The sequence below is a fragment of the Amphibalanus amphitrite genome, unplaced genomic scaffold (genome assembly GCF_019059575.1).
Source record: "Amphibalanus amphitrite isolate SeventyFive unplaced genomic scaffold, NRLGWU_Aamphi_draft 001116F_arrow, whole genome shotgun sequence".
NCBI classification, from domain to species: domain Eukaryota; kingdom Metazoa; phylum Arthropoda; class Thecostraca; order Balanomorpha; family Balanidae; genus Amphibalanus; species Amphibalanus amphitrite.
This window is the reverse complement of record NW_024882610.1, coordinates 164,429-191,994: the sequence shown is the minus strand read 5'-3', so window position 1 is coordinate 191,994 and position 27,566 is coordinate 164,429. Positions and strand designations below refer to the sequence as shown.

The 27,566-nt window shown below is 51.9% G+C and overlaps 1 protein-coding gene across 4 annotated transcripts in view; it reads left to right on the top strand.

The window, feature by feature from the left end:
* The window catches only part of LOC122370271 (inactive tyrosine-protein kinase transmembrane receptor ROR1-like), a 64,446-nt gene that overhangs the window by 21,246 nt on the left and 15,634 nt on the right, over window positions 1-27,566 (top strand). For 2 of the 4 annotated variants that reach the window (XM_043345729.1, XM_043345728.1), the window contains exon 1: window positions 9,570-10,145. The exons of the other annotated variants lie outside the window; for them this stretch is intronic. In XM_043345729.1, coding sequence (XP_043201664.1) covers window positions 10,037-10,145 — 109 coding nt within the window. In that variant the 5' untranslated portion in view covers window positions 9,570-10,036. Of the gene's footprint in view, window positions 1-9,569; window positions 10,146-27,566 lie in introns of those variants that run through there. 4 annotated transcript variants of the gene reach the window in all.

Below are 27,566 nucleotides of genomic sequence, written 5' to 3'. Positions count from 1 at the left end.
CGCGCGGCATTGTGCGGCTTCGGCAGTGCTGCAGAATGCTGCCATGGAAGGATGGTTTCCTCGCAGGCCGGCGGACAGGCTGACAGTGGAGATATATAGTCGGGACAGACCGGCAAAAGGGACGGACAATCTGACGGGGACATACCAGGCCGGGATGCAGGCCAGCGGGGAAAGACCGGTGGGAAAAGACCATGGGATTGACCGGCGGAGACTAGCGCGGGGCTGGACAGATTAGGGAGAACAGACCGGCGCAGACAGATCAATGAACCTGTTGTGGATTCATGGCTCGTCGGGGCGAACTGACACCTCAGCAGGTGTGGCATCTCACGCCTCCGAGTCAGGTAGCCGGCGTCGTATTGAGCTGTCAGACAGGCCGACGAACAGACCTCGCCTTCCGGCCGCTCCCGCCGGGCGGAACTGATGACTGAGCCGTTCGGGCCGCAAGTGCTCGTGTTACCAAGTCTGGAACGTACCCAGGTGTCGAGAGAGCGCTGAAGCTGACACCGTGACACGAGCATTGAAGCTGCACCTTGGCTGCACCCTTGTAGAGTAACCACCCATCATCTTACGCAGCATGACAACCTGCTCTGCCTGGCATATGTCTAGTGTCTGCTGTCTAGCCGTGCCGTCTGGTAATAACTGATAATATGAATGTATTCGTCTGAGATCACAAGCGCACCGAACTTCGCGGCAATAATGTTCGAGCCGGTGCCGTGACCTCCCCTAGTCTAGGTATCAGTGCAGTAATAATCAATCACCAGTAGTAGTTCCGGGCACCAAGTCCGTCCACCCGATCATCTTTTCAGCCCCGCCTTCGGGCAGTAATATCGCTATAGCCAGCCGGCGCGTCCGTGGGCGCACAATAAACTGAACTTCCCCCTGCCCGGGGGAGGATTGGGAGCCTCCGGCCAGCGCGCTCGATCCGAGCCCAACGAGCTTCTGATGCGGAATGAATCACGCGCGGCGGCTGCCGGTCTCCAGGGTGACGGCAGCCTGCACTCCGATATACAGTGACCTGCGTTCGTGGCAGTGGCGCGGAGTTTCGAAGGAGTGGTGTGCACTGTGCAGAGTGCAGACGCTGGGACAGGCGCTGAGTAGCCGTTGATTGTAGATGCTGACTGCTGAGTATAGCCGATGAGTTGAGTTGCTGAGTGGAGTTGCCCCCGGCGGGCTCAGCGGACCGACGCAGCTGCTGAGTGGAGCCGCTCGCTGAGTTGGGTCGCTCGCGGCGCCGGCTGGCCCTGTGAACGGCTGCATTGCGGCACCGGCGCATCGTGCAGCCATCAGCAATCGGCTCCGTATTTTAGGTGTTATTAACGCTCATTTTACTCTCCTCTCTGTATCGCTGTTCACAGTGCTGTCGGTGGTAACGGCTTCGTAAAACGTTAATTTCGGGGCAATCATGGGCTGAATGGCTGTTGCCTGTCAGTGAGCCATTTCCAGGTGTGAAACTTTTCCATCATCATCCGCTGCAGGTCCTGTCGGTCGGCGTGGTCCCGAAGCGTGACTGACCCCGAGTCATATAACATTATCCAATCTGGCTACCCTTCCCCTTCCGGGGGTCCAACGATACAACATATAGTTAGATATGTATTTTGTGTACATACCTGTGCTTGTGTTCCATCCATCTGTCACCGAGGCCGGTTCAGCCGATCAGTTTTTGTCCTCATGTTATCACTGCTCGGTGATTGCCCACCGGTAACGTATACCTAGTTGATATTGTGCCACGCATGCTGCGTGGATTCCGCTTCGTTTAATCTGGCCATCGATATTGCTACGTTCGTGGAACCAGAGGTCCCGGTAGGTGCTCTTTTGATAAGTGTCTTTTGGAGCGCGATAGAGCCTCCACGCTGCCCAGTCACGTGGAGTGATCTCGCTCCTTGGAGATGACCTGGCTCTTGGAAGACCTGCCGCCCGGAGCTCATCAATCGACGTCCGGCTGTGCTGTGTTTCTCACTGGTGGTCCCCCCCCCCCCCCCCGGGGCAATGCGTGGCTAGAGTTCTGGGCACTCTGGGCTCTCCAGCAGGCACGTGGCTAGTGCAGAAGATAGCGCATGGGAGTAGCACTCTTCTTCTATAATACTGGCTCCACCGGCCTTACTTGGCTTTAAGAGCAGACATTTACCTGATGCTCTTGTCGCTTAATACCATTCCCGTACGGCTGGTATGCACTCACCGCTATCAACTATGATGTGAATGCGTTGTTACCGATTTCACAGGCGGTAAATTTTCAGACTTGTTTTGGAAACTACTGAGCTGGTTGGCCTATCGCGACGCCGTGCTGTTGGTGCTGGAGCTGTCGTCCCTGCTGTTCGTTTGTGAGAGGCTCAGGCTGCCGGCCCGTGTGTAATACGTCAGGCGGTAGGCGCCGCACGCAGCGGGCTCAGCTGTGTCCGGTGCTCCAGCGGCCGGCGCGGTGGTCGCGTGCGTGTCAGCTCCGGTTACCGCGCTCCGCTCGCCACTGTATTAGAGCCGGCCGCCGCGCCCCAATATAAATGCGTCGTCACGGTGGGCCGGCCTCAAAGAGCGGGCGGCTCACTGTGTCAGAGTGTATTACCTGCCGCCTTAACTGGCTCACTGCAGAGGGCGGCTGCGGTCTGCATAGGGGAGGTCATTTCAGCGGATTCGCATGTTGACACGCAGGTTCTGGTGATCAGGGAGATAAAGAAAACTTGTCTGAAGTTGTTTCATGCGACCTGTTACACCCTTCCATTCTATTCCGTTTGCGTGATGCAGAGGCACCTGTCCAGATGCCTGATGCCTTCTTACGCCGTGGCTTTTATTGACAGATACAGCCCGACACATGCTGATACTGTCTGATGGAGTCTGGAGACTCATGCCCTTTCTTCCCTAATCTCAACAGTGATAATCATTTGAGCCCTCAGCTGCCAAACTCGAAGAGCTTTTACAAAATGCATCCACCTAATTTCGTTTCCTTCAGACAGTCATGCTGGTTTGAGACACGAATGCCTTAAAAGTTGGCTGGTGATTGGACTGAGCTGTCTTATGGACAGTTTATTTAACTCTTAACATGTTTGGATTCAGCCAAGGATGAAGTTTGTGTCACTTAAAACGTACTTGCTCAGCACGAACGTTATTCAAAACTTATGCCCCTGAAGTATATATAGGCATGATTGAAGTTTCTTGGCTTGGCATTCAGAAGTCTGGAGTGCCAATAGTCCGTTTTTCTCGACCATTTAACCAAAAGGCTGATTGGCTGTCGTTCAGCCTCAGTGGGACTTGGTCGGTCAAGTAGGAATGTCTGTCTTAAGCAGACTTATCGAGTCTGTGAGCCCTAGTCAGACTGCTGAAGATGGTCAAGTCTGACAGTCTCAGACTCGTCTGGTCGAGTCTGTCGGCCTCGGTTGGACTCTGTCGAGTTTGACAGTCTCCGTCAGACTGGGCTGGTCGAGTCTGCAGCCGCGCAGAGGGGCGGGGGGGGGGGCTGAGTGCCGGACCGCGGCGGGAGGAGGACCGTCTGACTGACTGCCGGACTGGAGACGCAGCCGACCGGCCGGCGTATCACCGCCATCACCTGCACGGCCGGGCCACTTATCATTCCGGCGAGCCACCGTCGGCCGCCCGCGCTGGACATAATTTACGCCGTGTGTCGCTCCGGCCGACCCCGGCTAATGTAAGCCGCTTATCAGTGGTGAGATCGTGTCGGGCTGCCGGCCGCGGCGGTCGCCCCGACACCACCGGTCGCGACTGGCCGCGCGCTGCGCTCCGAGCTGCCGCAGCGACACACGACGGTGGAGGTGCTACTCCAAAACACACGAGTGGCGGAGGCAACCACTCCAAATCACACGACTAGCAGAGGAGGCGACCGCTCCAACATACGGTTGTATGTGCCACAGGGAAGACACGCCTGCAGTCCAACTATTCCACACACAACTGATTGTGCTGCGAGAGGCACACCTTTAGGTCGGCCTCTACACAAACGAGCACGACTGACTGTGCCTAGAAGGAAGCTCACGCTCGGTGGGACCGGTGTAACACACAGGTAACAGCAGCAAGAGCACACGAAAAGTGTATATGCCTGGAGAAATACGTTTATTCCGGTGTCAACCAGTATTAAGCTGTTGATTCGGCAGTCAATGCCGTTGACTTCTTAATTGACCCTTAGGTGCAATGACTTCGTTGACTACGTTTGGTCTGAAGTGATGCCCAGCTGTGTTGCCTACGTGATGCAGTTTCAAGTGTTAATATCCTTATCTTAATTGTTTGCCGCAAGTTTTTCAGTTCGTTTCCCAAAAATCGACGACAATGTTGAGCATCCAAATAACAACCTTCGGAAAGCAGCATACATCAGGACATTGGCACGTCTATCTTGGGCAGTTTGCATCTCATGACCTCGCTCCGGAAAAAACATCGCCAATCTTACGTATTTTAGAGGGCTTTTATATCCAGTCCATGTCTTTCAGATTAGTAGCTGTAAGCTGTGGAAGAGTAATGCGTTGAATTACACTGTAAACTCATTTCAACAAACGTTTGTTACTTTTACAAGGAAAATTATTTAGCGCAAATCCCCGCACCCTTTGCCATGTCATCGAACGACCCTATTGTTTGTCATGGTAGTTTTTCTTACAACCCACTCACATGTAGTTCGTTAGACTAGCTACCAAAGTTTGCTTTGTCATTGTTGTGTGAACGACTGTTTTCCTAGTTATAATCATGCGGCTACCAGGTAAAGACCTGCGCATGTTTGCATTTAACAGGGCTGAGCCGTGTACTTGTTAAGTCAAATCAATGCAAATCTTAGTTAGCATAGTAATGTCTACGTGCAGCAAACCTGTACTTGTAAGCAATCTACTAGTCTCAGGTTTGTAACGTTTTACAAAGACCTCCCTTGTATTCGTCAGTTTTCTCCACAAATCGCAGGTCGCCGCTCTGCAGTTTCATTATTACAGCAAAACAGCATTACTGAAAGTAGGTCATGTATTTAAAATTGTACATACACATTACACACACAATGGTGATAACACTCATGACCCAAGGGGCAAGGGCAATAACGCATGCGAAAAAGCAATGAGCGTCATCACTTACCGAGTACACTGTACCCATTCAAATCTAAGGGGCATTCAAATTCATTAGCCCCTTGGAATTCAGGTGCTTTTTCATTTTTAGAATTCTTGAGTTTCTGCAGTTTGCTGTCTTCAGTGTAGCGACCCTTGCTTGCAAGGTGGAGCTTTCGCTCCTGATGAAAGCCTGAAAGAAAGCATCGCTATATTATAGCATATGCAGAACAATATGGCCTGGAGCAGAACACATTGTGCTTGCTTCCATACATCACGCACTTACTTAGCAAATTTCTCTGATTCAATCTGCATTACTATCAGTTGAAAGACATACATTTCATTAAAAAATGACAAAAACGACCGAACACTGTTATCACCTACCATTTTCACGGAAGTGCGCAGGAGGCCACATCACTGCACGGCGGTTGGCGCGCAACTGAAACTTTCAAAATGAAACGGCCGGAAACGTTTTTGGCGCCACCTATAGACAAACCCAACGGGAGACAATTTGCCCCATGCAGCAAGTTAAACAACGTGTTATGGTTATGTGTGAAAATGACTCATATTTGCACTTGTCTGTCCGTAGCACTGCAAGAAAAAATAAAAACCGGTTCGTGGAGACAGATGAACAATATTTTGACACCAGTAGTAAGTGGGTAGTAAAACAGCAATAATGTTCATCCACATGTCGTAAAGGTAATGCACATCTTCAATCCGCCTTCATAAAACGAATGAAATTAGAACGCAATACACTCAGTAGCGCACTAAACCGATCAAAAATGTAAGACCGAGGCAGTAAAACTCCCATCCTGCGCTGCCCACTCATCATTGCTGACAAAGACTGACATATGGCTTGTTTCGGGTGTCTTGCACGGTCCATTCTTCTGCAGCTCGCTCGGTGGCAGGCGTCGCTATAATCTGCGGTCCACGCCGCTGGCCCAGATGTTCCCCGTGGCCTCTGTCTGGAGCGATCAGACGTGCTGGATGGCTGTGGTCACCACAGCGTTCGGTGTACTCCGGGAAGTAGTGCACCGTGTCTGATCTGATAACTTTTAGTGATCAGATGTGAAGGGGGTAGCATGTGAAGTTAAGTGTGCATTTTCATTGGTCTTTGTCCATCTTTTCTCCCTATTTTCCAAAGTCCCAAAAGTATCTTCCCTAGATCCATGAGTTAGACTGAGTCTCAATGCCGACTGCCTATAGTGCCTCGATTCCTTTGGATTCGATAGCTTGGCCTGGCCGATGAGGTTCCTTGTATCAGTTGTGTAACATCATCGGCATCCCGCAAAACATATAACATCTGCATTAAGCAGGAGATGACAGTCTCAGCTTCCGAAACAGCGCAAGTCCAGTAATCGAAGCATACCTGCATGCTGCTCGATTTCTTCCACAGAGAATGGCTGCCTCTGCAACCCAAACTGGACAGTGTACTGATATCCTGGCTGACGCTTGCATGAGCGACGAGCGTCCAGGCATTCTTAGATCATCAACCGATCAGCCTCACGTTGTAAAAACGAACATTATTGCAAAAAGAAAACCAAGGACTGGTGCAACCCATGCTGAGCTTACAATATTTTCTGATACGTTTGTTAAGTCCCGGACGGAAAAGGCAGGGCTGCATTCCAGCGGCAGGGACACGCTGTCGCACTGTCGCACTGTCGCACTGTGGCACTGTCGCCTGATGTCACCGTCGCTCTGTCGCCGACGGCAAGTCCGTGCCGGCGCGCGCCGTCAGACCTTTCCCGGACTGCGGTATTAGCTGCCGGTGACGGGTGTGGCTGCTGGTAAAATGGGGGCTGCTGTTGACTACCTATCGCAGTGTTCTCTATAGCTGCACCGAGTCGCTACGGAGCACCCCTTCCCTGGCAGACCACAGGCCAGACCAGTTCGTTGAAATTCCGCTGGTCGCAAATGATGATGGCATCGGCTTTGTAATCGTTGAAAACATGGAAGGTACCGATATTCGTGACTGGATCTTGTTGGAATTAGCGTTGAGCTGATGTTTGTTCGACTAAGATTGGTCCTTCAGTCTGTAGCAGACTGTGTTTGGGTGGCACATTTCGTGCATCGTATAAATTCTCCCACCGTTGACGACACGTCTGACCAGTATAAAACATCTCAGGTATTACGACGATAACTACTCGAAATGTAAAAGTATTTACCTTCCCAAAATGTATGATGCTTGTTTTGGCAGTTGTTTAATGCGGATTACATGGAGATATTGCGGAAACAGCGTGATGGAAGATACCAACACTGGAATAACGTCTTCCGAGTCGACAACATATGTGACAGCGGTAATAGGTTGCAACGGACTGGCCTCGGTAACGGGAGGTAGACATTTGGTCGCTGGATGAGCTAGGTAATAGGCCACTGCGCCGCTATAACGGCGTGGTAGGTTAAGGTACTGACTAGAGTCTCCGAGTGCGTGGGCTGGGTGCGGATGGTTAGACACCGTCCATTACAATTCTCACGGGTCGGCCCGATGACTCAGAGCAGATCCCCGCCCTACCGCCATACTGGTGGGGTGCTGCCTAGACCGCTGGCACCATCCCTGTTGTCACACGCTTTCTCGGATAGTCTGCACCCCTGTCCCGGCAGCTCCTCCCAGCATCAAATCTGCATGGTGACCGGACGGAGGTCGCCGCCTCCCGTGTTTGCGTGTTTCCGTCTGATGGGCTGCTATCGATCGCCCATCGAGCGTGTCTGACGCCGTGTGAAGCGCAGAGTGGTGGTTCCGTGAGCGCGGAACGGAATTAGCCTCTGACTGCCCGCAACGCCCATCTTCCGGCTGCCGCCACCAGCGCGGCATGGTACCGAACCCGCTCCTGTCCAAAACGTATTGAGCTCGCCCGTCTGTCCGACATACATCTCTTCCCAGCTGATCGGCCAGTACCTATCGGATATAAAGGACCTCTTACCGGTCCTTAACTCTAACGACCTCACCGTGTCCTTTCTGAATTCCAACCGCCTATCCAACAGGGTCTTACCCCTCAGCTGACCGAATCGCTCCAACCTGACTAGCTGAATCCCCGTACTAGATTCCGGCGACTGGCTAGAAGCCATGCTCCCCACGGTCGGAATATATTGAGCCCCGGAAATCTCGGATCACCAGCGCGAGCCGCCGAATCTGCCGGCTTCGTGCGGCCATTAACATCACAGGCGCGCAAACTTTGCCAATTATCCGTGTCGTGGTTTCAGCGGGAGGGTTTTTGCGCTGCTTTCTGGGCTACGTGCCAGGTTAATTGAGTGTTTTACTTATACCCTGCTGTTTTTACTGAGGGCCAAGTTTCGCCGCTCTGACGGCGTCTAACTGCAGAAATGGTGCAGTGATCCAGGCTGGATCTGCATATTATAGGCCATATTAGTGGAGATCAGTAAATAGTGAGAATCTTTTGTTAGTACTTAGTTGGAAGGGTCGTGACTCGAACTTTCTGTCATCTTGTCTCTGCCCTTCAAAAAATGCACGCAAGAAGCGATTTATACTTCCAACAGCTAATGCAAGCGCTTAGCGCTTACTAATGCCTAAATATCGAACATCGCGACATACCGCACAGTCTTTCGCCAAATGATTTGGCGCTGGGAGGGAGGGGAGGCGCAGTGCAGCAGTCCAGCATATGTCACCGCTGCAAACACGTGTCGAAACAGACAACTCAGGACATTAAACATGCGGGCCGAAATCAAAGATGCAGGCGGATGGGCGCAGCGCCGTCGCAGACGCTATTGACCTGCATGGCGTAAGGAGGAAGTATGTCTTGCCGACGAGTATGGTGAGACGCCGCTCGCCGGGACCCGGTCGGTGGGAGCGCGCTGTCTCGTATTTCGGGCTCGGATGTCTTGCTGGCTGATCACAGACTGCCGCTGGTTGCTGGGCTGGCTGAACCGACGAGCAGCCACGTCGGCACGAGCCGTCTCACTCTCAGCTCAGGTGCAGATCAGTTCGAACGGATTGAGACAATGCCGGTCAGTCAGTCGGCACGGTGCAGGTCGGATAGACGAGACATTGCTGTTCGATCAGAGTAGGAAGTGCAGAGCTTTGCAAGGCCAGCTCGCCGGATCGCATGAGCACAAGCTTTTTAAGACTTTTCATCCTTTTGAATGCAACGATTTCTTTGCTCAGCTCGTATATTTTATGATGTATGAAGATCTCCTAATTCTTGCACATGCATCAGCTGTATTTAAAGTCTGGTAGCGGCAATAATCAAATATTTTATGCCTCCCTCTTGTTTTAGGCCAGCCACGAAAAATGCAAAAAAAAAAATCGCGCTACCATATACCTAATCTTCTCGTATGTAGCTCGCTGCCCTCCTCCCTGTAGCTGTGACGATGTCGCCGACTGTTCTGACCTGGGAGTGCCTGCGGCCGACGGTGGTCCCCCCGGTCCGCACACCCTAATTACGGCAGCACTCGGCTCCCTTCCGGCTGACATGCCGTCACCCCTAATAGCAGGCAGCGCCGCCCGGCCGTCCACCGTATTTGCCCAGCGCACACGCCCAATGGACCGCGATTCGACGGCGGCGGCGCGCGGCGGCGACGACCGGCGCGGTGCTCGGCAGTGCGGACCGGTCTGCCGGGCGGAGCGGTGCGGGGTGAGGTGCTCTGTGGCGAGCAGCGGTGAACGAGCGGGGCTGGCGTTGGATGAGTGTAGGAGGTGTTGGTCGTGAGACGGTGCCGCAAGAGTACTACGAGGTAGAATTGAAGAAGAGGAGGTGTCAGAATAGGGGTGCCACTCAAGTGACAGGCAGTTGTCCAAGGAGTGCCTGGACAACTGCCAGAAGCTTATTCAGACAGTTGTCAGGAGCGTGTGGACAGCTGTCAGAAAGGTGCCCGGACATTATCTGAAGAATATCTAGACGGCTGTTTTAGGAGTGTTCTGCTGTGAGGGCGGAGATCGTACGTGCCGCGGCTGCGGGCGCCGCCGCAGCCCAGGGAGTGGTTTGAGCTGGTGGCGCGCGACGCTCCTCGTGTCCGGGTATAGCGTACCAAGTGGCTGATGGCCATGTGACGGACCAGGCGGTGCCATGGCCGCCAGGACGCGCCTGTCTCTGGCGCTGCTCGTGACAGTCTCCACGGTACTCTCAGCGGTATCGGCCAACGTCTTCGGCGGAGTTCCTGTGTTCGACGAGCATGGTGAGAACCTCTGACCGGCAGCACAGCCCGGGCGGCTACCTCAGCGACTTCCCTCTGTCCCAACTCTTACCCGTCATCACAGCGGCTGCTCACCGCCCGTGGGTGTCCGCCATCGACAATAATATCGAAATTTTGTCATTTTTAATGCTTGATATCGAATTTTGCTCGGGGAAGGCAAAGAGTCGGACGAATTCAGTCAACTCTAGGTATGTAAGAAACCACCGACCATCTGAAAAGTATTTTTACGCTAGAGGTTTCACAATCCTGCTGAATATTAACATTGAACACATAAGCGTGCAATTGAGTAAGTTTTGGACAACTTAAAACAGGGGTCGGCAAATGGTGGGGCATGCCCCCTTTGGGGGTAATGGAGCCCCTCGGCGGGGGGTAATGGGGGCCTCTGAGAAAGCCTTATCTTAGAATTAATGTCTCCCTTGATGGGACAGACATCACGCCTGTTTGGTCTCAGGGTTCAAAGATCGAACGCTAACCGTCGCCCCTCTATTGGCGTTTTCATAACAGCTAACGTAAACGGGGAGGGGCCGGTCGGACCCTAGCCTCCAACATTCGTTGGACCCCCAGGGGTCCAACGAATTTCTCCCCCCATAAATTAGCGGCTGGCAAAACACCAATACGGGTGACGGTTAACTTCCTTGGCCATTGGGTGACTTAAGACTTTCAAAGGGTCAATGACAATTGTGTAGTAGATCTGATCAGCACCCGCTGTACCTTCTAGAATTGAAATTTTATGACCTTCCATGATCTCAAGAAACAACTGCCTAACAAGTCAACAGTTATTTCTGTCAATGTATGACATGCTTTATGGCAGATAAAAGAAATGATCGGCTCGAGGGTAAAATTGTGTCGTGATGCGACGTTTTTCCATAATAATACCCGAAATACCCAAAGAGTCACGGAAAGGTATGACATTTCAGTAAGCTCGGTTGTGTATGCAATGGTGTCTGGTAGGGTGGGGGTAATGGCCCTGCCTCGCGCCCGAAAAGGGGGCACGACCCCGGAGGGCCTGCCGACCACTGACTTAAAACATACCGGGTGGCCCAGAAAAAACGTTCCCAACTTTAAATCAATATTTCTCAGAAAATGATAAAAACACAACATTGAAACTTCCAAGAGTCAATGCGGCATATATTTTCAGTAAATTGTATTATTTGTATGTTATTCGGGCAATTACCTTTTAAATGGTTCGTGTTTCTAGCATGCTATGTAAAAATTACTTTTTTGCTCAGATGTTTACCGAAAAAAAAAATGTGAGTGAACGGGCCACTTCCATCTCCGTACCACGGCCTGCAGCCATGACTGCTACTGCCAACTAGCCTCACTGATTGTTCAGGCCTTAGGGTGGCACATTCCCTGTAGCTTTTTTCCTTATTCGGTCGATTTACTGTTTGATCTTCCTGAAGGGAGGGCAATGGCAGCAGTAACCCATGCAACGCGCCACTCCTGCTCGAAACAGGACTCTGTTGAAACGAATGGCATCCATTAACACCATTTTGGCTCAGTATTTGAATATTCGGCACATAAGTGGGACAAAATATTTAAAATAACAACACACGTGCTGGTTTCATTCGCGTGTACCATTTTTCTATTTTTCCCTTTCATGGTACGTCTAAGCCAATCATGTCACTACCGTGTCACTACCGTCCAACATCGGCAAAAAAAGCAAAAACGTCTTACTTAATTCAACATAAGATTGCTGGCTTGAAAATGATGATAGAGTGTTATAATTTGGCATACCAATGCGCAAAGAAGTGACGCAAACTTGATGAGAATTTTGGCTCGTTATTTGCACTCAAATTTGAGATATAGGCCTCCAAAGTTCGGAACGTTTTTTTTGGGCCACCCGGTATATTACAGACATAGGCGGCGGAACGGGGAGGGCACCGGGGCACCGCGCCCCCTTTGATTTTGGCATTTTAACATTAGCCCTATGGGCGTTGCATGGAAAGAATAGGACAAAAAGTCGGCAGTGCCCCCTCCCCCTTAATTGAAGGTGTTCCGCCGCTACTGAATTTACAGATGGCACAAACCTTCTGCTAGATCCTCTCTTTACCAGTCAATGCTGGAATTTAGGACTCTAAGTAGCGCCATCGTCTACCGAATCATTTAATTGTTTATGGTCTACACATGTGGCAATCCACATTTTGCAGCAGTTGTGGAAAGCTGCCTGTGACAGCGAATATGTGAACTGTGAACTCCGCTCCAGAACGTCGACTCAGCGTATTCGCAGCGTTTTTTGTGGATTGCCGGTCTGGTGGACTCTTCTGGTTGCCCTGTTCGGTGGACCCTTCTGATGGGCGGGGCATATGGTTGTCGTCCGACATTGGTATTGGCTGGTCTGGAGTTTGATGGTCGGTTTGGTATTTGGTAGCTTCAGAGCCTATAGCACATGCATTGCTAAGCACACATGTATAACAAGTACCCATGAAGTCTTTTCGCAGTGGACCGGACTGAGCTACAACCGATGTCATGCCATGACCCATGACACGATCTACTAACAATGGATCACGCTCAAATAATTAAACACTCTTATTTGGAACGAGGGAATAATAATTCATGACTCTCTTTCTCACTCACGACGGACGCTTCCTGACATAAACTAATTTGTTTTCCGCTTTGCCTACCATGAAAAATGTTCAACCTCATTAGTTTCACCGAGGCCTCCTGAAGAACGTTTCCATATCGGCGTCATTTACAGCGCCGTAGATTTATGCATATCTGCTCCGATTGAGACGCTCTCCCATTTCATCCATCACGGCGGTGAAGTCTTCGAGCCGGCTGGGTCTGTTGTTGAAGCCTCTGACAGGCTCCCCGCTGGCTTTCAGGGCTGGCCCAGTATCCTAATTAATGACTAGCAGAGCGGAGCCAGTCGTTGATCGGGCCACTGAACCATGTGTGTGTCTGAGGACGTCCGTCGCGGAACTCTGGCGCACTGGCTCGGCGCGGGAGGTGGTCGCGGCTGTGCCACGGGACGCCCCTGGATACCCACGGACGCCCGTGGACGCCCATGGACGCCCCTGGACGCCCCTGGACGCCCGATGGGACGTCCCTCTGTTGGATGGGCTATCTCGCACCATCAGCAGACCGCCGCTGGCCTGGGCCAGGTCGGCTGGTTCAGGCCACTGTTGGCATGCGAGCCAGCGCGCTGCCAGCAGAGGCGATAGCGATCTCAGTTACAGTCGGCCTCTGAGGCCCGCATCACGGTCACGGCCAACCTCTGAGACCCGCATCACGGTCACGGCTAGCCTCTGGGGCCCGCATCACAGTCACGGCCAACCTCTGAGGCCCGCATCACGGCCACGGCCAGTCTCTGAGGCCCGCATTACGGTCACGGCCAGTCTCTGAGGCCCGCATCACGGTCACTGCCAGTCTCTGAGGCCCGGATCACAGTCACAGCCTACCTCTGAGGCCCTCATGATGGCCACGGCCAGCTTCTGAGGTCCGTATCATGGCCCTAGCCAGCCCCTGAGGCCTGTATCACGGCCACGGCCAGTCTTTGAGGCCAGCATCACGGTCACGGCCAGTCTCTGAGGCCCGTATCACGGTCACGGCCAGTCTCTGAGGCCAGCATCACGGCCATGGCCAGCCTCTGAGGCCTGCATCATGTCATGACCAGTCTCTGCGGCCTGCATCATGGTCAGGAGCTATAGGTCTGAGACCCGCATAACGACCACAGCAAGCCTTTAATGCTGCATTACGGCCACATCTAACCTCTGAGGCCCGCACCACTGCGACTGCCAGCCTCTGAGGCTGCAGTTTCACAGCCACGGCCAGCCTCGAGGCCGGTCACAATCGGTATGTGAGGTCAGAATCACGGTCAAAGCCATTGTAAAGCATGCAGTATACAGGTCACAACCAAACTGAGGCTATGACTCAAGGCCAGAAACCAATGTATCACAATTCACAACCAGTCGGAGGTCAGGGTCATGGTCAGAAGGCAGGATCACCTCTATAGCCCTTCTAAGGCCAGGATCATGACCACATCCGGTCCCTGACGCCTGTATCATGGTCACGTCTCACCTCTCATGAAGCCCGGATCAGGTGCGAGCAGTGTCGGTGGTGTCGGCACACTCAAAACTTTTTTACTACCTCCTGGAGGGTTCATTTTCATCAAACCAGCAAGATAAGAGTATATTGAAAGGGTAACTCTTTGCTACCATTATGTGCATAGTAACGGTACGTGGTTGATATGAACTTATTCGCCAGCGAAGAGTATTATTACCATGCAAATATCAATATTACTCTCGTGATCCAGAACATCACGAAAACTCTTTCCTTCTGGGTATCGTGACTCGTGTACAGATAGTCGTTTCATGCGTGGATCTTGTTTACCCTCGTGAAGATGATATTTGAAATGGAATCACTCAGCCAATCAGAAACGAGATCGGCCGTTTGCGGTTTGAAGGCCGCGCGCATCCAGGGTATATTGCGCGCATCTGTCAGTTTTCGGCCGTTGGTCTCCGAGAGCGGATGTGAGCAGTGTCGGTGCCGCGCGGCGTGGCCGTTGGTGATTGTGCTTGTGTGCTGTTCATCGCCTATAGAGCCTCTGTGGACATTTTATTGTAAGTACCGATGTGCTAGAGCATTGCATGCCGTTGAGTGGTGCTAATTTGACCTGGTTAACAGGACCCCGTGCACGGCCACGTGGCCTAGGTTGTGAGTACGTACATTAATTTTGTTGTGATGCTACAAGTTTATGCATTTTGTTGGTGACTTTGAAAAAGCCTTGCACTGTAGTGATCCAGTCTCATTATCTCACGCAGACGGGCGACCACCCAGGAACGCCGTCGCTCTCTTCAAATATTGTGCGCTGTGCCTTATCCAATATGAGGGCGCTGAATGTCTTGTATTCACATTCCAAGTGCATTCAAGTTGTATCGTGGTGTTTATTTACCGCTTGTGCATTGCTGAACGCTTCGTATAAATTCGTATGCATAAGTGAAGAGTCTCACAATGTTCATGGCTGGTGTGCCCCTCGTATTGTTTGTACGGAAGCCAAATATACATTGTTGCTCTTGAAGCATGTTTTTTAGTTGGTGAGCTCCGGTTAACAGAAGCTTCGTGAAGCTTCTGAAGCAAGCGTCTGTGAGTCTGTTACCATCCTCTGGGGGGTTTACACTAAAGGAAAGAGTAAACATTACCATGTGACAAAGGGTAGGCCAGAAGAATATGCTCTCTGTAGGAGGGTAAAGCACAGAGTAGATGATGCGCTACTCCCTAGAAAAGGGTTCCGTTTAAGATTTACCCTTTCAAAGAGTGTAACCCAAAAAATGTTACACTCTAGACAAGAGTAAATCAAAAGAGTTTACCATTCAGAAGATGGTAAAAAACGTCTGTGTGTCATGTTACCCCTCCCTGGCGAGTTTACTCTTCATGAAAGAGTAAAATTTACCATCTGGAAGGTGGTAAAAAACGTCTGTGTGTCAAGCTACCATGCTATGGCGGGTTTACCCTTCAGGAAATGGTAAAAAAGTTTTCAGTGCAGCAGCGCGCGTGGCTCGCCTGCTGATCAGTATCAATGTCAGAGCGGCGCGCAGCACCGACCGTGTCGGTGCAGTGGGCTGTCCGTGTACCGTTCCGGTGCTGCCGAGCCGTGCGAGACGACACCCCTGACGTCAGGGCTTCTCCGATGTCCATGGTTGGTCATTTGAGACTGGAGTCAGTCCTCAGACCGGACTCGGCTGAGTCCATGGCGCTGGTCATTGGGATCTTCAGGGTCTATACTCTACTATGATATTACTGCGAGTCAGGTCAAATCTCACAGGCCCACTGCTCTCTCACATGGTTCCAAAGCTCGCCTCGATCCCATGACTATGGCATGACAGTCTTTCGCGGCGGACTGCGTCACCAGATCCCTGCAGTCATTCGCACATTTCGAAATTATGTCGTCTTTGTTACAGAACATTTATGTGTTCATGGATAACGACAAGTCGTCCTTATGCTTGTTTGGTCGACTCAAATACGCAAATACCTGTTACCTGTATTTGTATAGCTGGTCACTGGACTCCTGTTTGATGGATAGGTGGCGTCCCAAAGTCATTACCTAACGGACACATGCCTGTCGGACGGGTTCCCGACAGTGGCCTGTCCACTGTGTGCACGGGTTACGGCGTACCGGAGCACCCGCCACGCCCGCTTTGGACATACACGAGCGACATTTTACCTTCGTGCAATATAAAAAGGTACACGGGGACCAATTCGGAGCCGGTGCTGAGCCGTAACACGCGAGGCCGCGGTGCGGCGGTATTAGCGGGGGGACCGGGGAGGGAGGGGGCGACTCACCGGGCCGGCGACGCTGCACCTTGACGAGCTCGTTAAACGTGGGCGTTTAACATTCCTGTTTGGCAGCAATGTGATCACTCCACTGCGAGGGGCGGGGATTATTAACTGCCGACGACCGCCGGCCAGCCGCTAAATCCACAATCCGCACACGAGTCGTACAATAGGTGTGAACTCAATCCATTATGTCGTGGTTCGCCAGCGTTGGAGCGGGCTGAAGGCTGCTAGCGTGCGGTCGACCGCCATTGTGCAGCGGCGCTGTTCGCACGACGCTGTGCCACGACTGCACAGTGCAGTGTCCACCGCACAGTGCACTTGACGACACAGTGGTGCACGGCGCCGAGTGCAGTGCCGACCGGCGCAGCGGCCGACCCACCGCGCGGCCATCAGCGGGCGAATGGCCACGCACCGTGACGCCGCTGGCCGCTCACTGCCGGCACGTGCAGCCGGTGACCCTGCAGTGCAGTGACACGGCTCCGGAACAAGCTGCTCGGCTGATGTCTTATGCATTAGGAAGCTGACACTGTTATGGCAATGTGTGATAAACATTTCGGAAACGATGTCAGTTTCCTGATATTATCCGATTGTGTGCCATTGTTTTCCCGGTATTCCGATGGCAGATGGGCCGAGACCCTCCGACTCTTCCCTTGTTCCGAGCGGTCGGGGCTGCCAGCCGGCCGGACGGCCGACCGCCGTCCACCCTCGACGACGGGAGTAACCACAGCGCTGATTGGATTAACAATGTCTACGTCAACGGTATTTGACGACGGCTTGCGGTGGAGATACTTGCAAATATGATGGATTGGACAATGGCTCAGCAGTATTCACGCCAGTCATCACTAGGGGCTGAGCATCACATCAGACATTGGCAAATCCTTGAGAATTGATTGGAATAATTGTCAGACGAATTGGACGCTACAATGTAAGCCGTTCGTCACAGCCCTGATAGTGGCCCAATGTGGTGGATCCGATGACTATTTTTCTTGACGTGATTGCAGAGAACAGCGAAGGAGTTGTGTGCATTCCGTGAGTCCACGTACGCTCCAAGTCCATAACGGACATCTGATCCGTATTTGTTCGACCGCGTGTTTGCGGAGTCTGCGGGCTGTAGAGCACTCTCTGCTCAGAAGGCTGTGCTGTGATAGCTGTGTGCTCCGATCCCGCCAGAGCGCAGCCGGAACGATGGTGATGGCTGATTAGCGGGCCCCAGGTAGCTGCTGGATTGACGTCAGCTGTCCGGCACGTCAGGGCGTCGTGAACTGACAGCCTCTCCGCTCGGCTGACAGCGTGGGAGGCCGTCCGCCGCAGCTCAGCCGGTCTGTCAGTCGGAGAAGGGGGCTGTCACCACTGACGGCAGGATGGTGCAGTCACCACTGGCGGCAGGCTGGTGCAGTCATCACTGTCAGCACCCGCGACTCTTGGTTCACTGACGTGACGCCACGCTTCGTCGTTACTCATACCTGTTCCAGGAAAGGACAGAATCGGGTCTGCACTTCACGCCAGTTTAATTATATAAGGTATCATAGCGCTGGCGGCTTTGTGGAAAACATTTTCTAATTGCCTTGGCTGAATTCAGCCAAGCGCCAGCCCACACAGTGGTGTTCATGCCTTTTGAGTAGCTCGCGCGGAATGGCAGTGGGTTATGGCCAGCACACCGCTCCCTAAGTGCCGCTGTCGGTCTTCATTGCATATTTATGGGCTTAATGTGCCCAAAATGCGGCCGGTGGGTGCTCAGTGTTAATGTGCGTTCCATTTGGAAATTTCCAAGTTTTGGCCAAGTACGCAATATTGATGTGGCTCCGAAAGAGGTTCATAATTGGAGAGGGGCTGTCGGCAGGGACGCGGGACCCAGCCGATCCAGATGCGGCTGGAAGACACTGCGCTGTAAGACAGGCCGCTTTGACACTGCGCTGTAAGACGGGAGAGTTTGACAACAGTACAGCACGTTTAAAAGAGCCTATGTTTCCCTGACAGCCGCCTAATCGTCTGAGAAATCAGCTGCTGTCTGTCAGAGGCACCTCACAGAGCGCAGCGATGCACTGGGAGCTCTGCCATCTGCTCGTGGGAGAATCGTACGCAGCACAATCTCCCGATACAATCAAACAGCTGTCAAGGTAAATCAAAACACGTATTGAAATATGTTTGCTGCTGTCACAGCCTTTAGAGCTGTCCGCTGGAGAGTTGAATCGAGATATTATTTTATAATTTCCCTGGCAAGTCGTTAAAAAGTGACTACTGGCCACTGTGACCAAGTATGCCTCGATTGCCCTGCCGCAGTGCCTTGTGACGGTTGTCGGAAGTTACCCGGAAGCGACACTCGAGTTGGTTCAGTACCGACACTATGTTCTGTCGATAGTTTGACAGAGCTATGAGCGCCTGCCACTGCTGTGAATAGAGTTCCTGAACTGCTGATAGTGCACCGTGCACCACGTACCCTCCATCGGCTGAGTGGTCCCCTGTGGTACAAACCACTAGCAGTGCTCACTGGTCAGTGCAGCAGTAGCTATAGCGGCGTCCCATTACACATGTCCGACAGGCTTCCGCCAATGTGGCATAGCCATTGGCCATTGGCCATGCATGAAACGCTTTGGAGCCAAGCTGTCTCACTGCAGCTGAAAAGGGTGACACCGGAAGGAACGATGAACTGCCGATTAATGTTTATCGTTAATGCTGCGGCATAGGCATGGACATTTATGCATGTTTGGTGTAAACAAATTGCTGATTCTTGTCAATACATTTTATCAGTTCTTGCTAATTACAAGAAGAGATTTTCAAGACTGAAAACTGGATTTGTGAATGTATGTGCTGACGGCAGTCACCACTCTATCATTAAAATCGAATAATGTACTTCTGGTTGTTAACCTTCCAGGCGGTGGGGGGGGCAATTTTTTGCCCCCCCTTTAGTTTTTTTGATATATCTCGAGAACCGCTGCGCCGATCGTCACCAACCTTTCAGTACCCTCCCGGGAGCAGCTAGCGCACATGGTGACCAAAAATTTTTCCAAAGGCTATGATAGGTTGGCCGCTAATGACGTCAGAGTGACGTCATTTTTGCCATTTTCGACCCAAAAACAGGTTTCGCGGGAAGAGCTGTCAGGCCTACAGCTTTAGAGATACAGAAAAATGTTTCAAACATAAAAGGTGTGGAATAAAAAGGGCTACAAAACTGCTATTTCGGTTTTTCGAATTTTTTGGATTTTAACCCCCAAAAATCAAAACATAGATTTTTCGAATATAATATCAAACAAATCCAAAAAGTTTTTTGAATTTCGAAAAAACCGGAATATATGTGATAGCCTTTACCGCCTTCTATCTACATACCAAATTTGAGATCGATACCTCTTTTTTTGGCCAAGTTATAGCGAAAAAACTGTTCAAAATTGATGACGTCAAATTTTCAAACTCAATTTTTAGCAATTCTAGACCTCGTAGCGCAAAACAAAGACCACCATTAGACTCCCCGTGACGAGCTGCATCGAATTGATACCCATTTTATGCAAAAATATCAACTTTGAAATTTGACCTTTTTTGACCTGACCTTGACCTGACCTCCACCAGAAAGTGACCTAAACCGTACCTGATGGTCTTATAACCAACACCATTGAGTTGGAAATGAAAAACTGGCCATAAAACATGCATCGCATAACCTTAGTAAAGTTGGGCTCATGTGGTGACCCTTGGTGACCTTTGGTGACCTGACCTGTGACCTGACCTGGTATGACCAGTGACCTCTAATAGCAACATAGGTACTAGACAACTGACGCCTTATCGCTGATTTTCGACAAAATGCGTTTTACTCGGTGTTATAGCGCTTTCCCTAGAAGCCCCGTGAACGGTGAAACATTTTATCTTTGACCTGACCTGTGACGTCATCGGTGACCCCGAGGTCAATGAAATTTGGTTTCCTTCGACAAATTTGGCAGGGCTATCGAACGCCGTTTGAATTTTCCGGATCCGTCCAGTAGTTTCGGAGATACGGGGGGGGGGGCAAAAAAGTGCCCCCCCCCCCCACCGCGCGGAAGGTGGCTGGTAGGCCCACCGCCTGCCGGGTTAAATATCCTATATAATTGTGTGGCGCCCATTGTTTCACGTCAACCGTCGGTCGTTGTTGGGCGGTGACTGGCCGCTGAGTCGTCTCCGAGCCCTCCCCGACCGTCCACCTCTCGCCGCTCGTTACCGAACTGGTGGCCCGTCACTGCAGCGGAGATTGTCGTATTTGTGACTGCCTGTCACTTAGTACGGCGCCGGCATTGCTGATACGGTCAGCACGAGCCAGCGATCCGTGTCGAGCTGTCCGAACGAGCTGGTCCCGAGGCATCGTCTGATAGCAAAGTGATTTCAACCTGCCGGGTAGTCGAAGGTGGATGCGGGTATTGAGCGCTGCCGGCAGCTCCCCTGCCTGATGTCGGCAGTCACGACCAGTCGGCCGGTCGGTGGCAATGCGGGTCAACCATCCGACTGTATTTTTACCTGTCGACAGGCCTGGCCCATATCACATGACTCAGGAAAGTCGGCGCCCATTGATGTCGGATTAGGCTGATGGGTTTCAGTGGCATGCTTACGGTTAGGTTGTAAGTTTTATCAGCTCGGTGCCTACCGTGGGGCGTCTCCCGGCGTCCGTCCATCAACCCTGCTTGCTGAGGTCTCTGTCCGGCGATCTGTAGTGCTGTAACGTACGATCCGTAAAGTGGGCTGTTTGTGGATGGCGGAACAACTTTTTACTTAGCCCCGCCAGTTGACTTTAACGACAAAACTCTCTAATCCTGCGGTGGCAGCAAATGGTTCGTGTCGATCTAGTATCGGCAGGCCAGGCTTTCAGGAGAAGTCTGTGAGGGCATCAATATTTTACCGGTCGGGTGTGGGTTGGAGCACCCTCGAGCAGACGGTGGGTGGACGTTGGTAGAGTTCCACGCTCTGTCGCGGTGCAACCTAAACCGCCCACACCGTGGTCACATCCTGCCCCGCCGCATTACCGCGGCGTAGATTGTATAGCCGGCTCGCCGATCTACCGATAGCACCAGGGCCTTGGCGGCCAATTGGTGCAGCCAACCTATGGCCAGCACCAATTGGCTTTGGTGATTTCAGTCATGTACTGATGAATTTAAGCTTCCTGGCTTGGCTATTTCATTGCTTTCGAAGCATTTCCGTTTGTGATGCTCGTGATGCAGCACGTGCGCAGTGAAATGATTGTGTCGTTTAATGCTGGAGCGTCGTCCAGCGTTGGCAGTTGTCTGGCTTGTGCTGGACATTCCTATTTCTGTTTCAGTTTTCTGTCTCCTATTCTATATTTCCACGCATTTGGCTCCACATAAAATAAAAATGTTTCATCGTACTATAATAATTACCTCCTGTTTCCCCTTCCCACCCGTGTCCCTGTGCCAGAGAATGAGACAGCGGCTTCTAATCAGACTCACCGAATCCAACTTCTTGTTAGAGAAGAAAACAACGGCACCTCATCCGACTCATCCGCCGTTGTCTCCGTAAAAAGGGCGGCTCGTTTCCGCCCTCTGCCTCTGGCCCGACCGTCCCGTCGCCGCGCTCACCGTAACAAGCCCCGACGTCTCCGAAACAGCGCTGCTTTCGGCTTCCCAGAGAGGAGACGGGGACGCTCGCCCCGCAACTCCCCGTCAGTCCAATTTTCATCATCCGCTCCTGACGAGTAGAAGATGCCCCGGTCTGGCACTGGGGCTCTCAGCGCACGGAGCGAACTTTTAGCAACCCCCAGCGCACCGTCTGCTCCCCTGCTATTGGATTTCACGCCTGTCATAAGTTGGTTACTTCTCGATTGTGCTATCATTAGGGCCGTCTGATGGCGGACAGGCGGAGGGTGTGAATATGGAGGTGCTGGGCGTGCCGGGTAAACTGTCTGAGCGCCCGCTGTCCGTCTGCCATTGTCGCTCAGACATTCCTCCGCCTGATAAAGGGGAGGGTGTTAGTCTACGGCATGCCTTTCGTGTCTGACCCGGGCTCTTTGAATAACCGGGTCTATAAGCAGGCTCGTGCGATTTTCAGTTTGTCGACTGTGCATACAAAGAGTGGGTGGCTGGTTGGTGACGCCAGCGGTGCATGCCCGATCTGACGAGGGCATCTGTCACCTGACCGGTGACATCTGTCACCCGCACTGACACGCGTCGGCAGTCGTGGATGACACGCGTCGGCACCCGGCTGTGACGGTGGTGACCCTCGTGGAGAGGCTGCCTGTCAGCAGCCGACAGCCGCTATCATCACCCCAGTGACGGCCGAGCTGGCGGCTGAGCTTGGTGACCATTCCGTGAGCCAGCTCCCCCGTCCCCATGCGCCGCTGAACTGCGCGTGGACGTCGACTTGATGTAAGTTCATGAAGGCACTGCGGCGATCTGTTGATCACTGATGGACCAAAAGGGTCGACGCCTGCTGTCTGCCAATTAGTGTTGACAACCGAGCCGAAGGATGTTCATTAGTCATTGGTGTTCAGTTTGCGCTCGACACTCACGCTCCATGGATCGGGCTGAGCCCTGGAGCAGACATGAACTGCGGGGCACTGGGGCATGTCAGTACTGGGGAACTGTGAGGACATTTACCGTGACGGCACCGGAAATCGTGGCCTCGAGCCAGAGCAAGTACCGGCACTGTGTGTCTCGCTAGATCTCCGCGCCCGCTTCACAGCCCCTCTGGCAGGCGTCATTTGCGCCAACGGCCCGAGATAAACGGCACGTCATCGCTGCCAGCTGACGCCATTCAAATCGGCCCGCGCCACGTATCATCACGTGCGCCTGCCACGGACAGACACGTGCCGCCGTCTGCTGATAAAGAGCCGATCCCAGCGAGGCACGAAGGCGAGCCGCTGCACCGGAATGAGACCGTCTGTTGAACGCTGATTGGTGGGGCGCCGCTGACGCCGACAGGTCTGCCAATTTAACCGGGATATTTATGCAGAATGCTTCCATGAAACTGACTGGTTTTCAGGTATTCTGTGGTCTGATAGAAGAGAACAGAGAAATGCAAATTATGCTTAGACCTATCGGCAACGGACTGATTTTCCAACCGACTACTTGGCTCCTGAAGTGTAAACTCCTGCATGGACTGCTTTTCAACTCATTTGAGCATTCGTGCGCTTACTTACATTGATATTTATTGAAATAAGTTAACGTTGAACATGCAGAGACTGCTTTTCAAATAAAAGGTTCCTGAGCGGCTGCAGTCACGGTCTTCTGAGGAAGGAGATGAGAGCAATCATAAGAATGCGTTCCAATTCGAGACGTTTATAGTGTTTCCAACTTTTACGCGAACGCCGCCGTACGTATACACATTGACCGTCATTCTCGACCTTCGATTTTCCACTTGTCTAATTTGCGAGCATCAGAGCGTCTGTCTGTGGAATTTTCCTCTTTTATTTACTGACAGTATGAGACGAGCAGCTGTCATTGCTGCTCAAACCGCATTGCCCCCGGAGTGGACGCCAGTGGCCACCCGGACAGCACGTGAGCGGCACATGTAGACGCAGCCCTTTTTGGTCTGCGGGCAAGCACAATTTCCTTTGTTTGAGTAGTCACTACTCGCCGATGTTTTTAGTAAAAGCATTAGCTGCATTATACTTATTTCACAAGAAAGGCATGGCGTCGGTTCGGGACAGACATGTCAGCTGTTGATGGATGGTGACAGCGGCCCGGCCGTAAAAACTGCTCCGCAGAATGGCGGCTATGCGGTGTCGCCGCCGCGCTGCGCCGGTCGCCGTGCGGCGTGCGCCCAGGGTGCGCCGGGACGGGGACACCGTCACCGTCCGGGGCGCGTGACAGGGAAAAAGCGAGCGCACTATACCACGGGCTGGCACGGCAGCCAACGTTAATGCTGCTCAGACTGTATTTTGTCATTTACTGAGGTAAAACACAAACTACATTCTGATCGTTAATGATAATGAAAATCGTTTTCAATATAAAATCCTGGCTTAACTATACCGTTGACAGTACAATAAAACTGCATGTGATTGGTACTCAGCGCTATGGATTTAGTTCGGTTTAGCATTCACAACTGAAACCGTGCCACGCGAGCCGGGAAAGCCCTTTGTCAAGCTGAAAACCTCAGATCTGTTATGCATTTTATGTCGGGGTTCTGAGGCAGCTAATGCTGTGAACTTCAAAGCCACCGCAGTGTGTTTCAGGCTCCGGGGATTGCCCAGCTGTGAGTTCTGTGCTTGAAGGTGGTGTTTGCTGTTCTGTGATTGTGATCAATGGCAATGTTTGTGGGCAGTGTCAGCGAGTAAAGTGGAGTGTATTTGTAGCCGTGGTATGGCACTGTTAGTTATCTGCCAAGCTCGGTAACCATCTTATTTTGAACTTGATGTCTTATCTGCGTACCCTTTCATTGTAGGTAATAAGGATGTAATAAGGAATGGAATACAAGGTGGATAAGTCGTAACTATGTTCATCTTTACATGAACGTCTGCTAATAGTTAGGTACATTTTTAGACTTCTTTTCAGGTGGCTTATGAATATTAATTGCTTTATTAGAATACCATGATTTAGTTGCCGGTGTCTCTCATAAATCACGGCGGACATGACACTGGTATGTGAAGCAGTGCCGCAAAATGGCGGCGGCAGCGCCGGCGGTGGAGACCGCTCTGTGACTTACTCTGCCCTCCTGCTGGGTATATGGTGTCTTCTTACAGCACAGTGTGCTAGTACGTCAGCACCGTATGTTATTCCACAGCACAGTGTGCCTCCCTGACAGCACAGTGTGTCTCTTAGTAGCACAGAGTGTGCTATAGCCTGTGAGCGCTGCATGCTGCACCACGGTGAGGAAATCCGTGGTTGGGTGTGACGCTGTGCTGCCTCTAAGGCCACATTCCGTCGTGATTTAACTAAACATCGACTACGCTTGGAAACTCTCCTTTCTCTCGTTACGTGAATTACCACTATACCTCACGTCGCCCAAACATCACCATTATTCTGATCACCGGTTCCGGTTCAGCCTGTTGCACTTCCGGTTCCGGCGCTGCTCCCGCTCTGCTCTGCCTCCCTCTGTGCTCTGGCGCGCTGCCTGGCCTCCTCCGATAACTTCATCAGGCCGCCGCCGGCCGGCCGGCCGCGTCGGCCACCGGATAATTAATTTCAATCAGGCGTCTTTTTATCTGGCTAATTGATGAGGTTAGCGCCTAGAACGGACACTGCTGGGCTGGATAGCGCGCAGCCTGGTCTGACTGGGCTGGGTTTGGCTTTCTGTGCTATATGGAGACCGTGGAAGGCCTGACCTTTCGACTGGATACCGTTGGTGTTGTATGCCTGAAGACCAGCCCAGTCTCCACGTCAGTGTCCACTCAGTCTCCAGCGGTCGCAGTAAGACACTACCGAACCCGGTGAATAAACGTCTTTAGTGACTGCGCTAGCTTTTTTATGCATTGACCGGGCTGGTCCGTTTGTAGAGCCTGCGCTGGTTCGTCTGTATGCACATAGAGACTCTGAACTCCAGTCCGTCTGTAGAACCCATGCTGGCCTTATTATGCACACAGAAAAATATTAACACCGTTAGCGGTGTAATTGCACAGTACATATCTGAGCACTTGAGGAAAGTTAATTTAGTCCCTTCCCCGCTTAAATTACTCGCGCTTCTAAATGAACACCAGGAAGAAGGTAATAGAACACTGTTAGGAGGGTTGGGTGTTTTACTACATGTAGCAAAACACCCAACCCTCCTAACAGTGTTCTATTACCTTCTTCCTGGTGTTCATTTAGAAGCGCGAGTAATTTAAGCGGGGAAGGGACTAAATTAACTTTCCTCAAGTGCTCAGATATGTACTGTGCAACTACACCGCTAACGGTGTCAATATTTTTCTGTGTGTGCTAGCCTGTCGGAAGAGTCCGTCTGGCCCGTCTGAGATTCTGCAGAGTCTGAGTGCCGAGGTACCCGACAGCTCTCTCCGCCTCTGCTGTGCGCTCTGCAGGGCTTCCCCGGGGACCGGCAGCGCACACGCGCTTTCAGCGCAATGACAAAACAAAGGGAGACACGGGACGATGAGGAGGAATAAACAGATCCACGCACCTAAATAAACAAAGCTGCAAGGAGTTGTGGGCCACGAGGGGCAATGAGGAAGCAGAAAAGAAATAAAATCGCTGCAAACGCTATGAGGGTGGTGCTGTTAAAGGTAGTGTGCCAGCTTTCCTGGACGGTATGGAGTTAATGGCCCAGATAAGGAGAACCGGATTTTTAGAACTTATCCATACCTTCAAAACTCATGGAAACGTCTTAAATTCTTCAAATTTTGAGTACCCCAGTGCGAAATTCGCACCGACGGGTTGTCGGTCGTACCCCAACCACATTTCACACCACTATGAACAATAAATGCACACACTGAAATCGCTATTACCGATATGCTCATCCAATCAAGTTTCGATAAACCCGTTCATCATCATCTCCTGCGGTTTCGAACACGCCTGTTAGGTGGTGCGGTAGACCGCACCCAAAGCCAGGGCCCCGGTTACGTGAGGTAGCCGAGTCGGGGCAGCGTGCGCTGACCCAAGCCGGGGCCGCGCGTCCTCCCGGTGTCATGTGATAGCCCGGGGCTGCCCGCGGGGATGCGGTAGACCGCGCCCAAAGCTGCGGCCCCGGCTTGGGTCAGCGCACGCTGCCCCGACTCGGCTACCTCACGTTACCGGGGCCCTGGCTTTGGGCGCAGCTTCTGCTCATACTTTGTGGTGCGGTGGTGGTGCGTCGGGCCGCGCGCTCTGACTTCGGCCAAGAAAAATGCGTCAGCTGATCATTGTCATTTCTGCCACTTGCGTGTGGTGAAATGGGGTCATAACTTAAGAGACGGCTTTTTCATATCAATTATTTTACATAAAATCATATTTCAAACCATAAATAATGTTCGACAGCCAAATAAAAGAAACAATACCAATACAGGCTTACAGTTTAAGGCTCGACATTGTGTTGTCTACGATTAGACAGCTGATAACTCATTCCCGTACGTCGTAACTCTATAATGACCTTTGCTTATTGTCACATGTGCGCCGCATTCGCGATTGTTGCCGACGCCTGTTTGCAGGTCAGCCCACTACAGTTGTTATACATATCGAAAAACCGATAAACTTTTAGGCGAAAAAGGCACTATTCCAGGCCCATTTTTTGATTTTTTTGCGATATTAGGTAAAA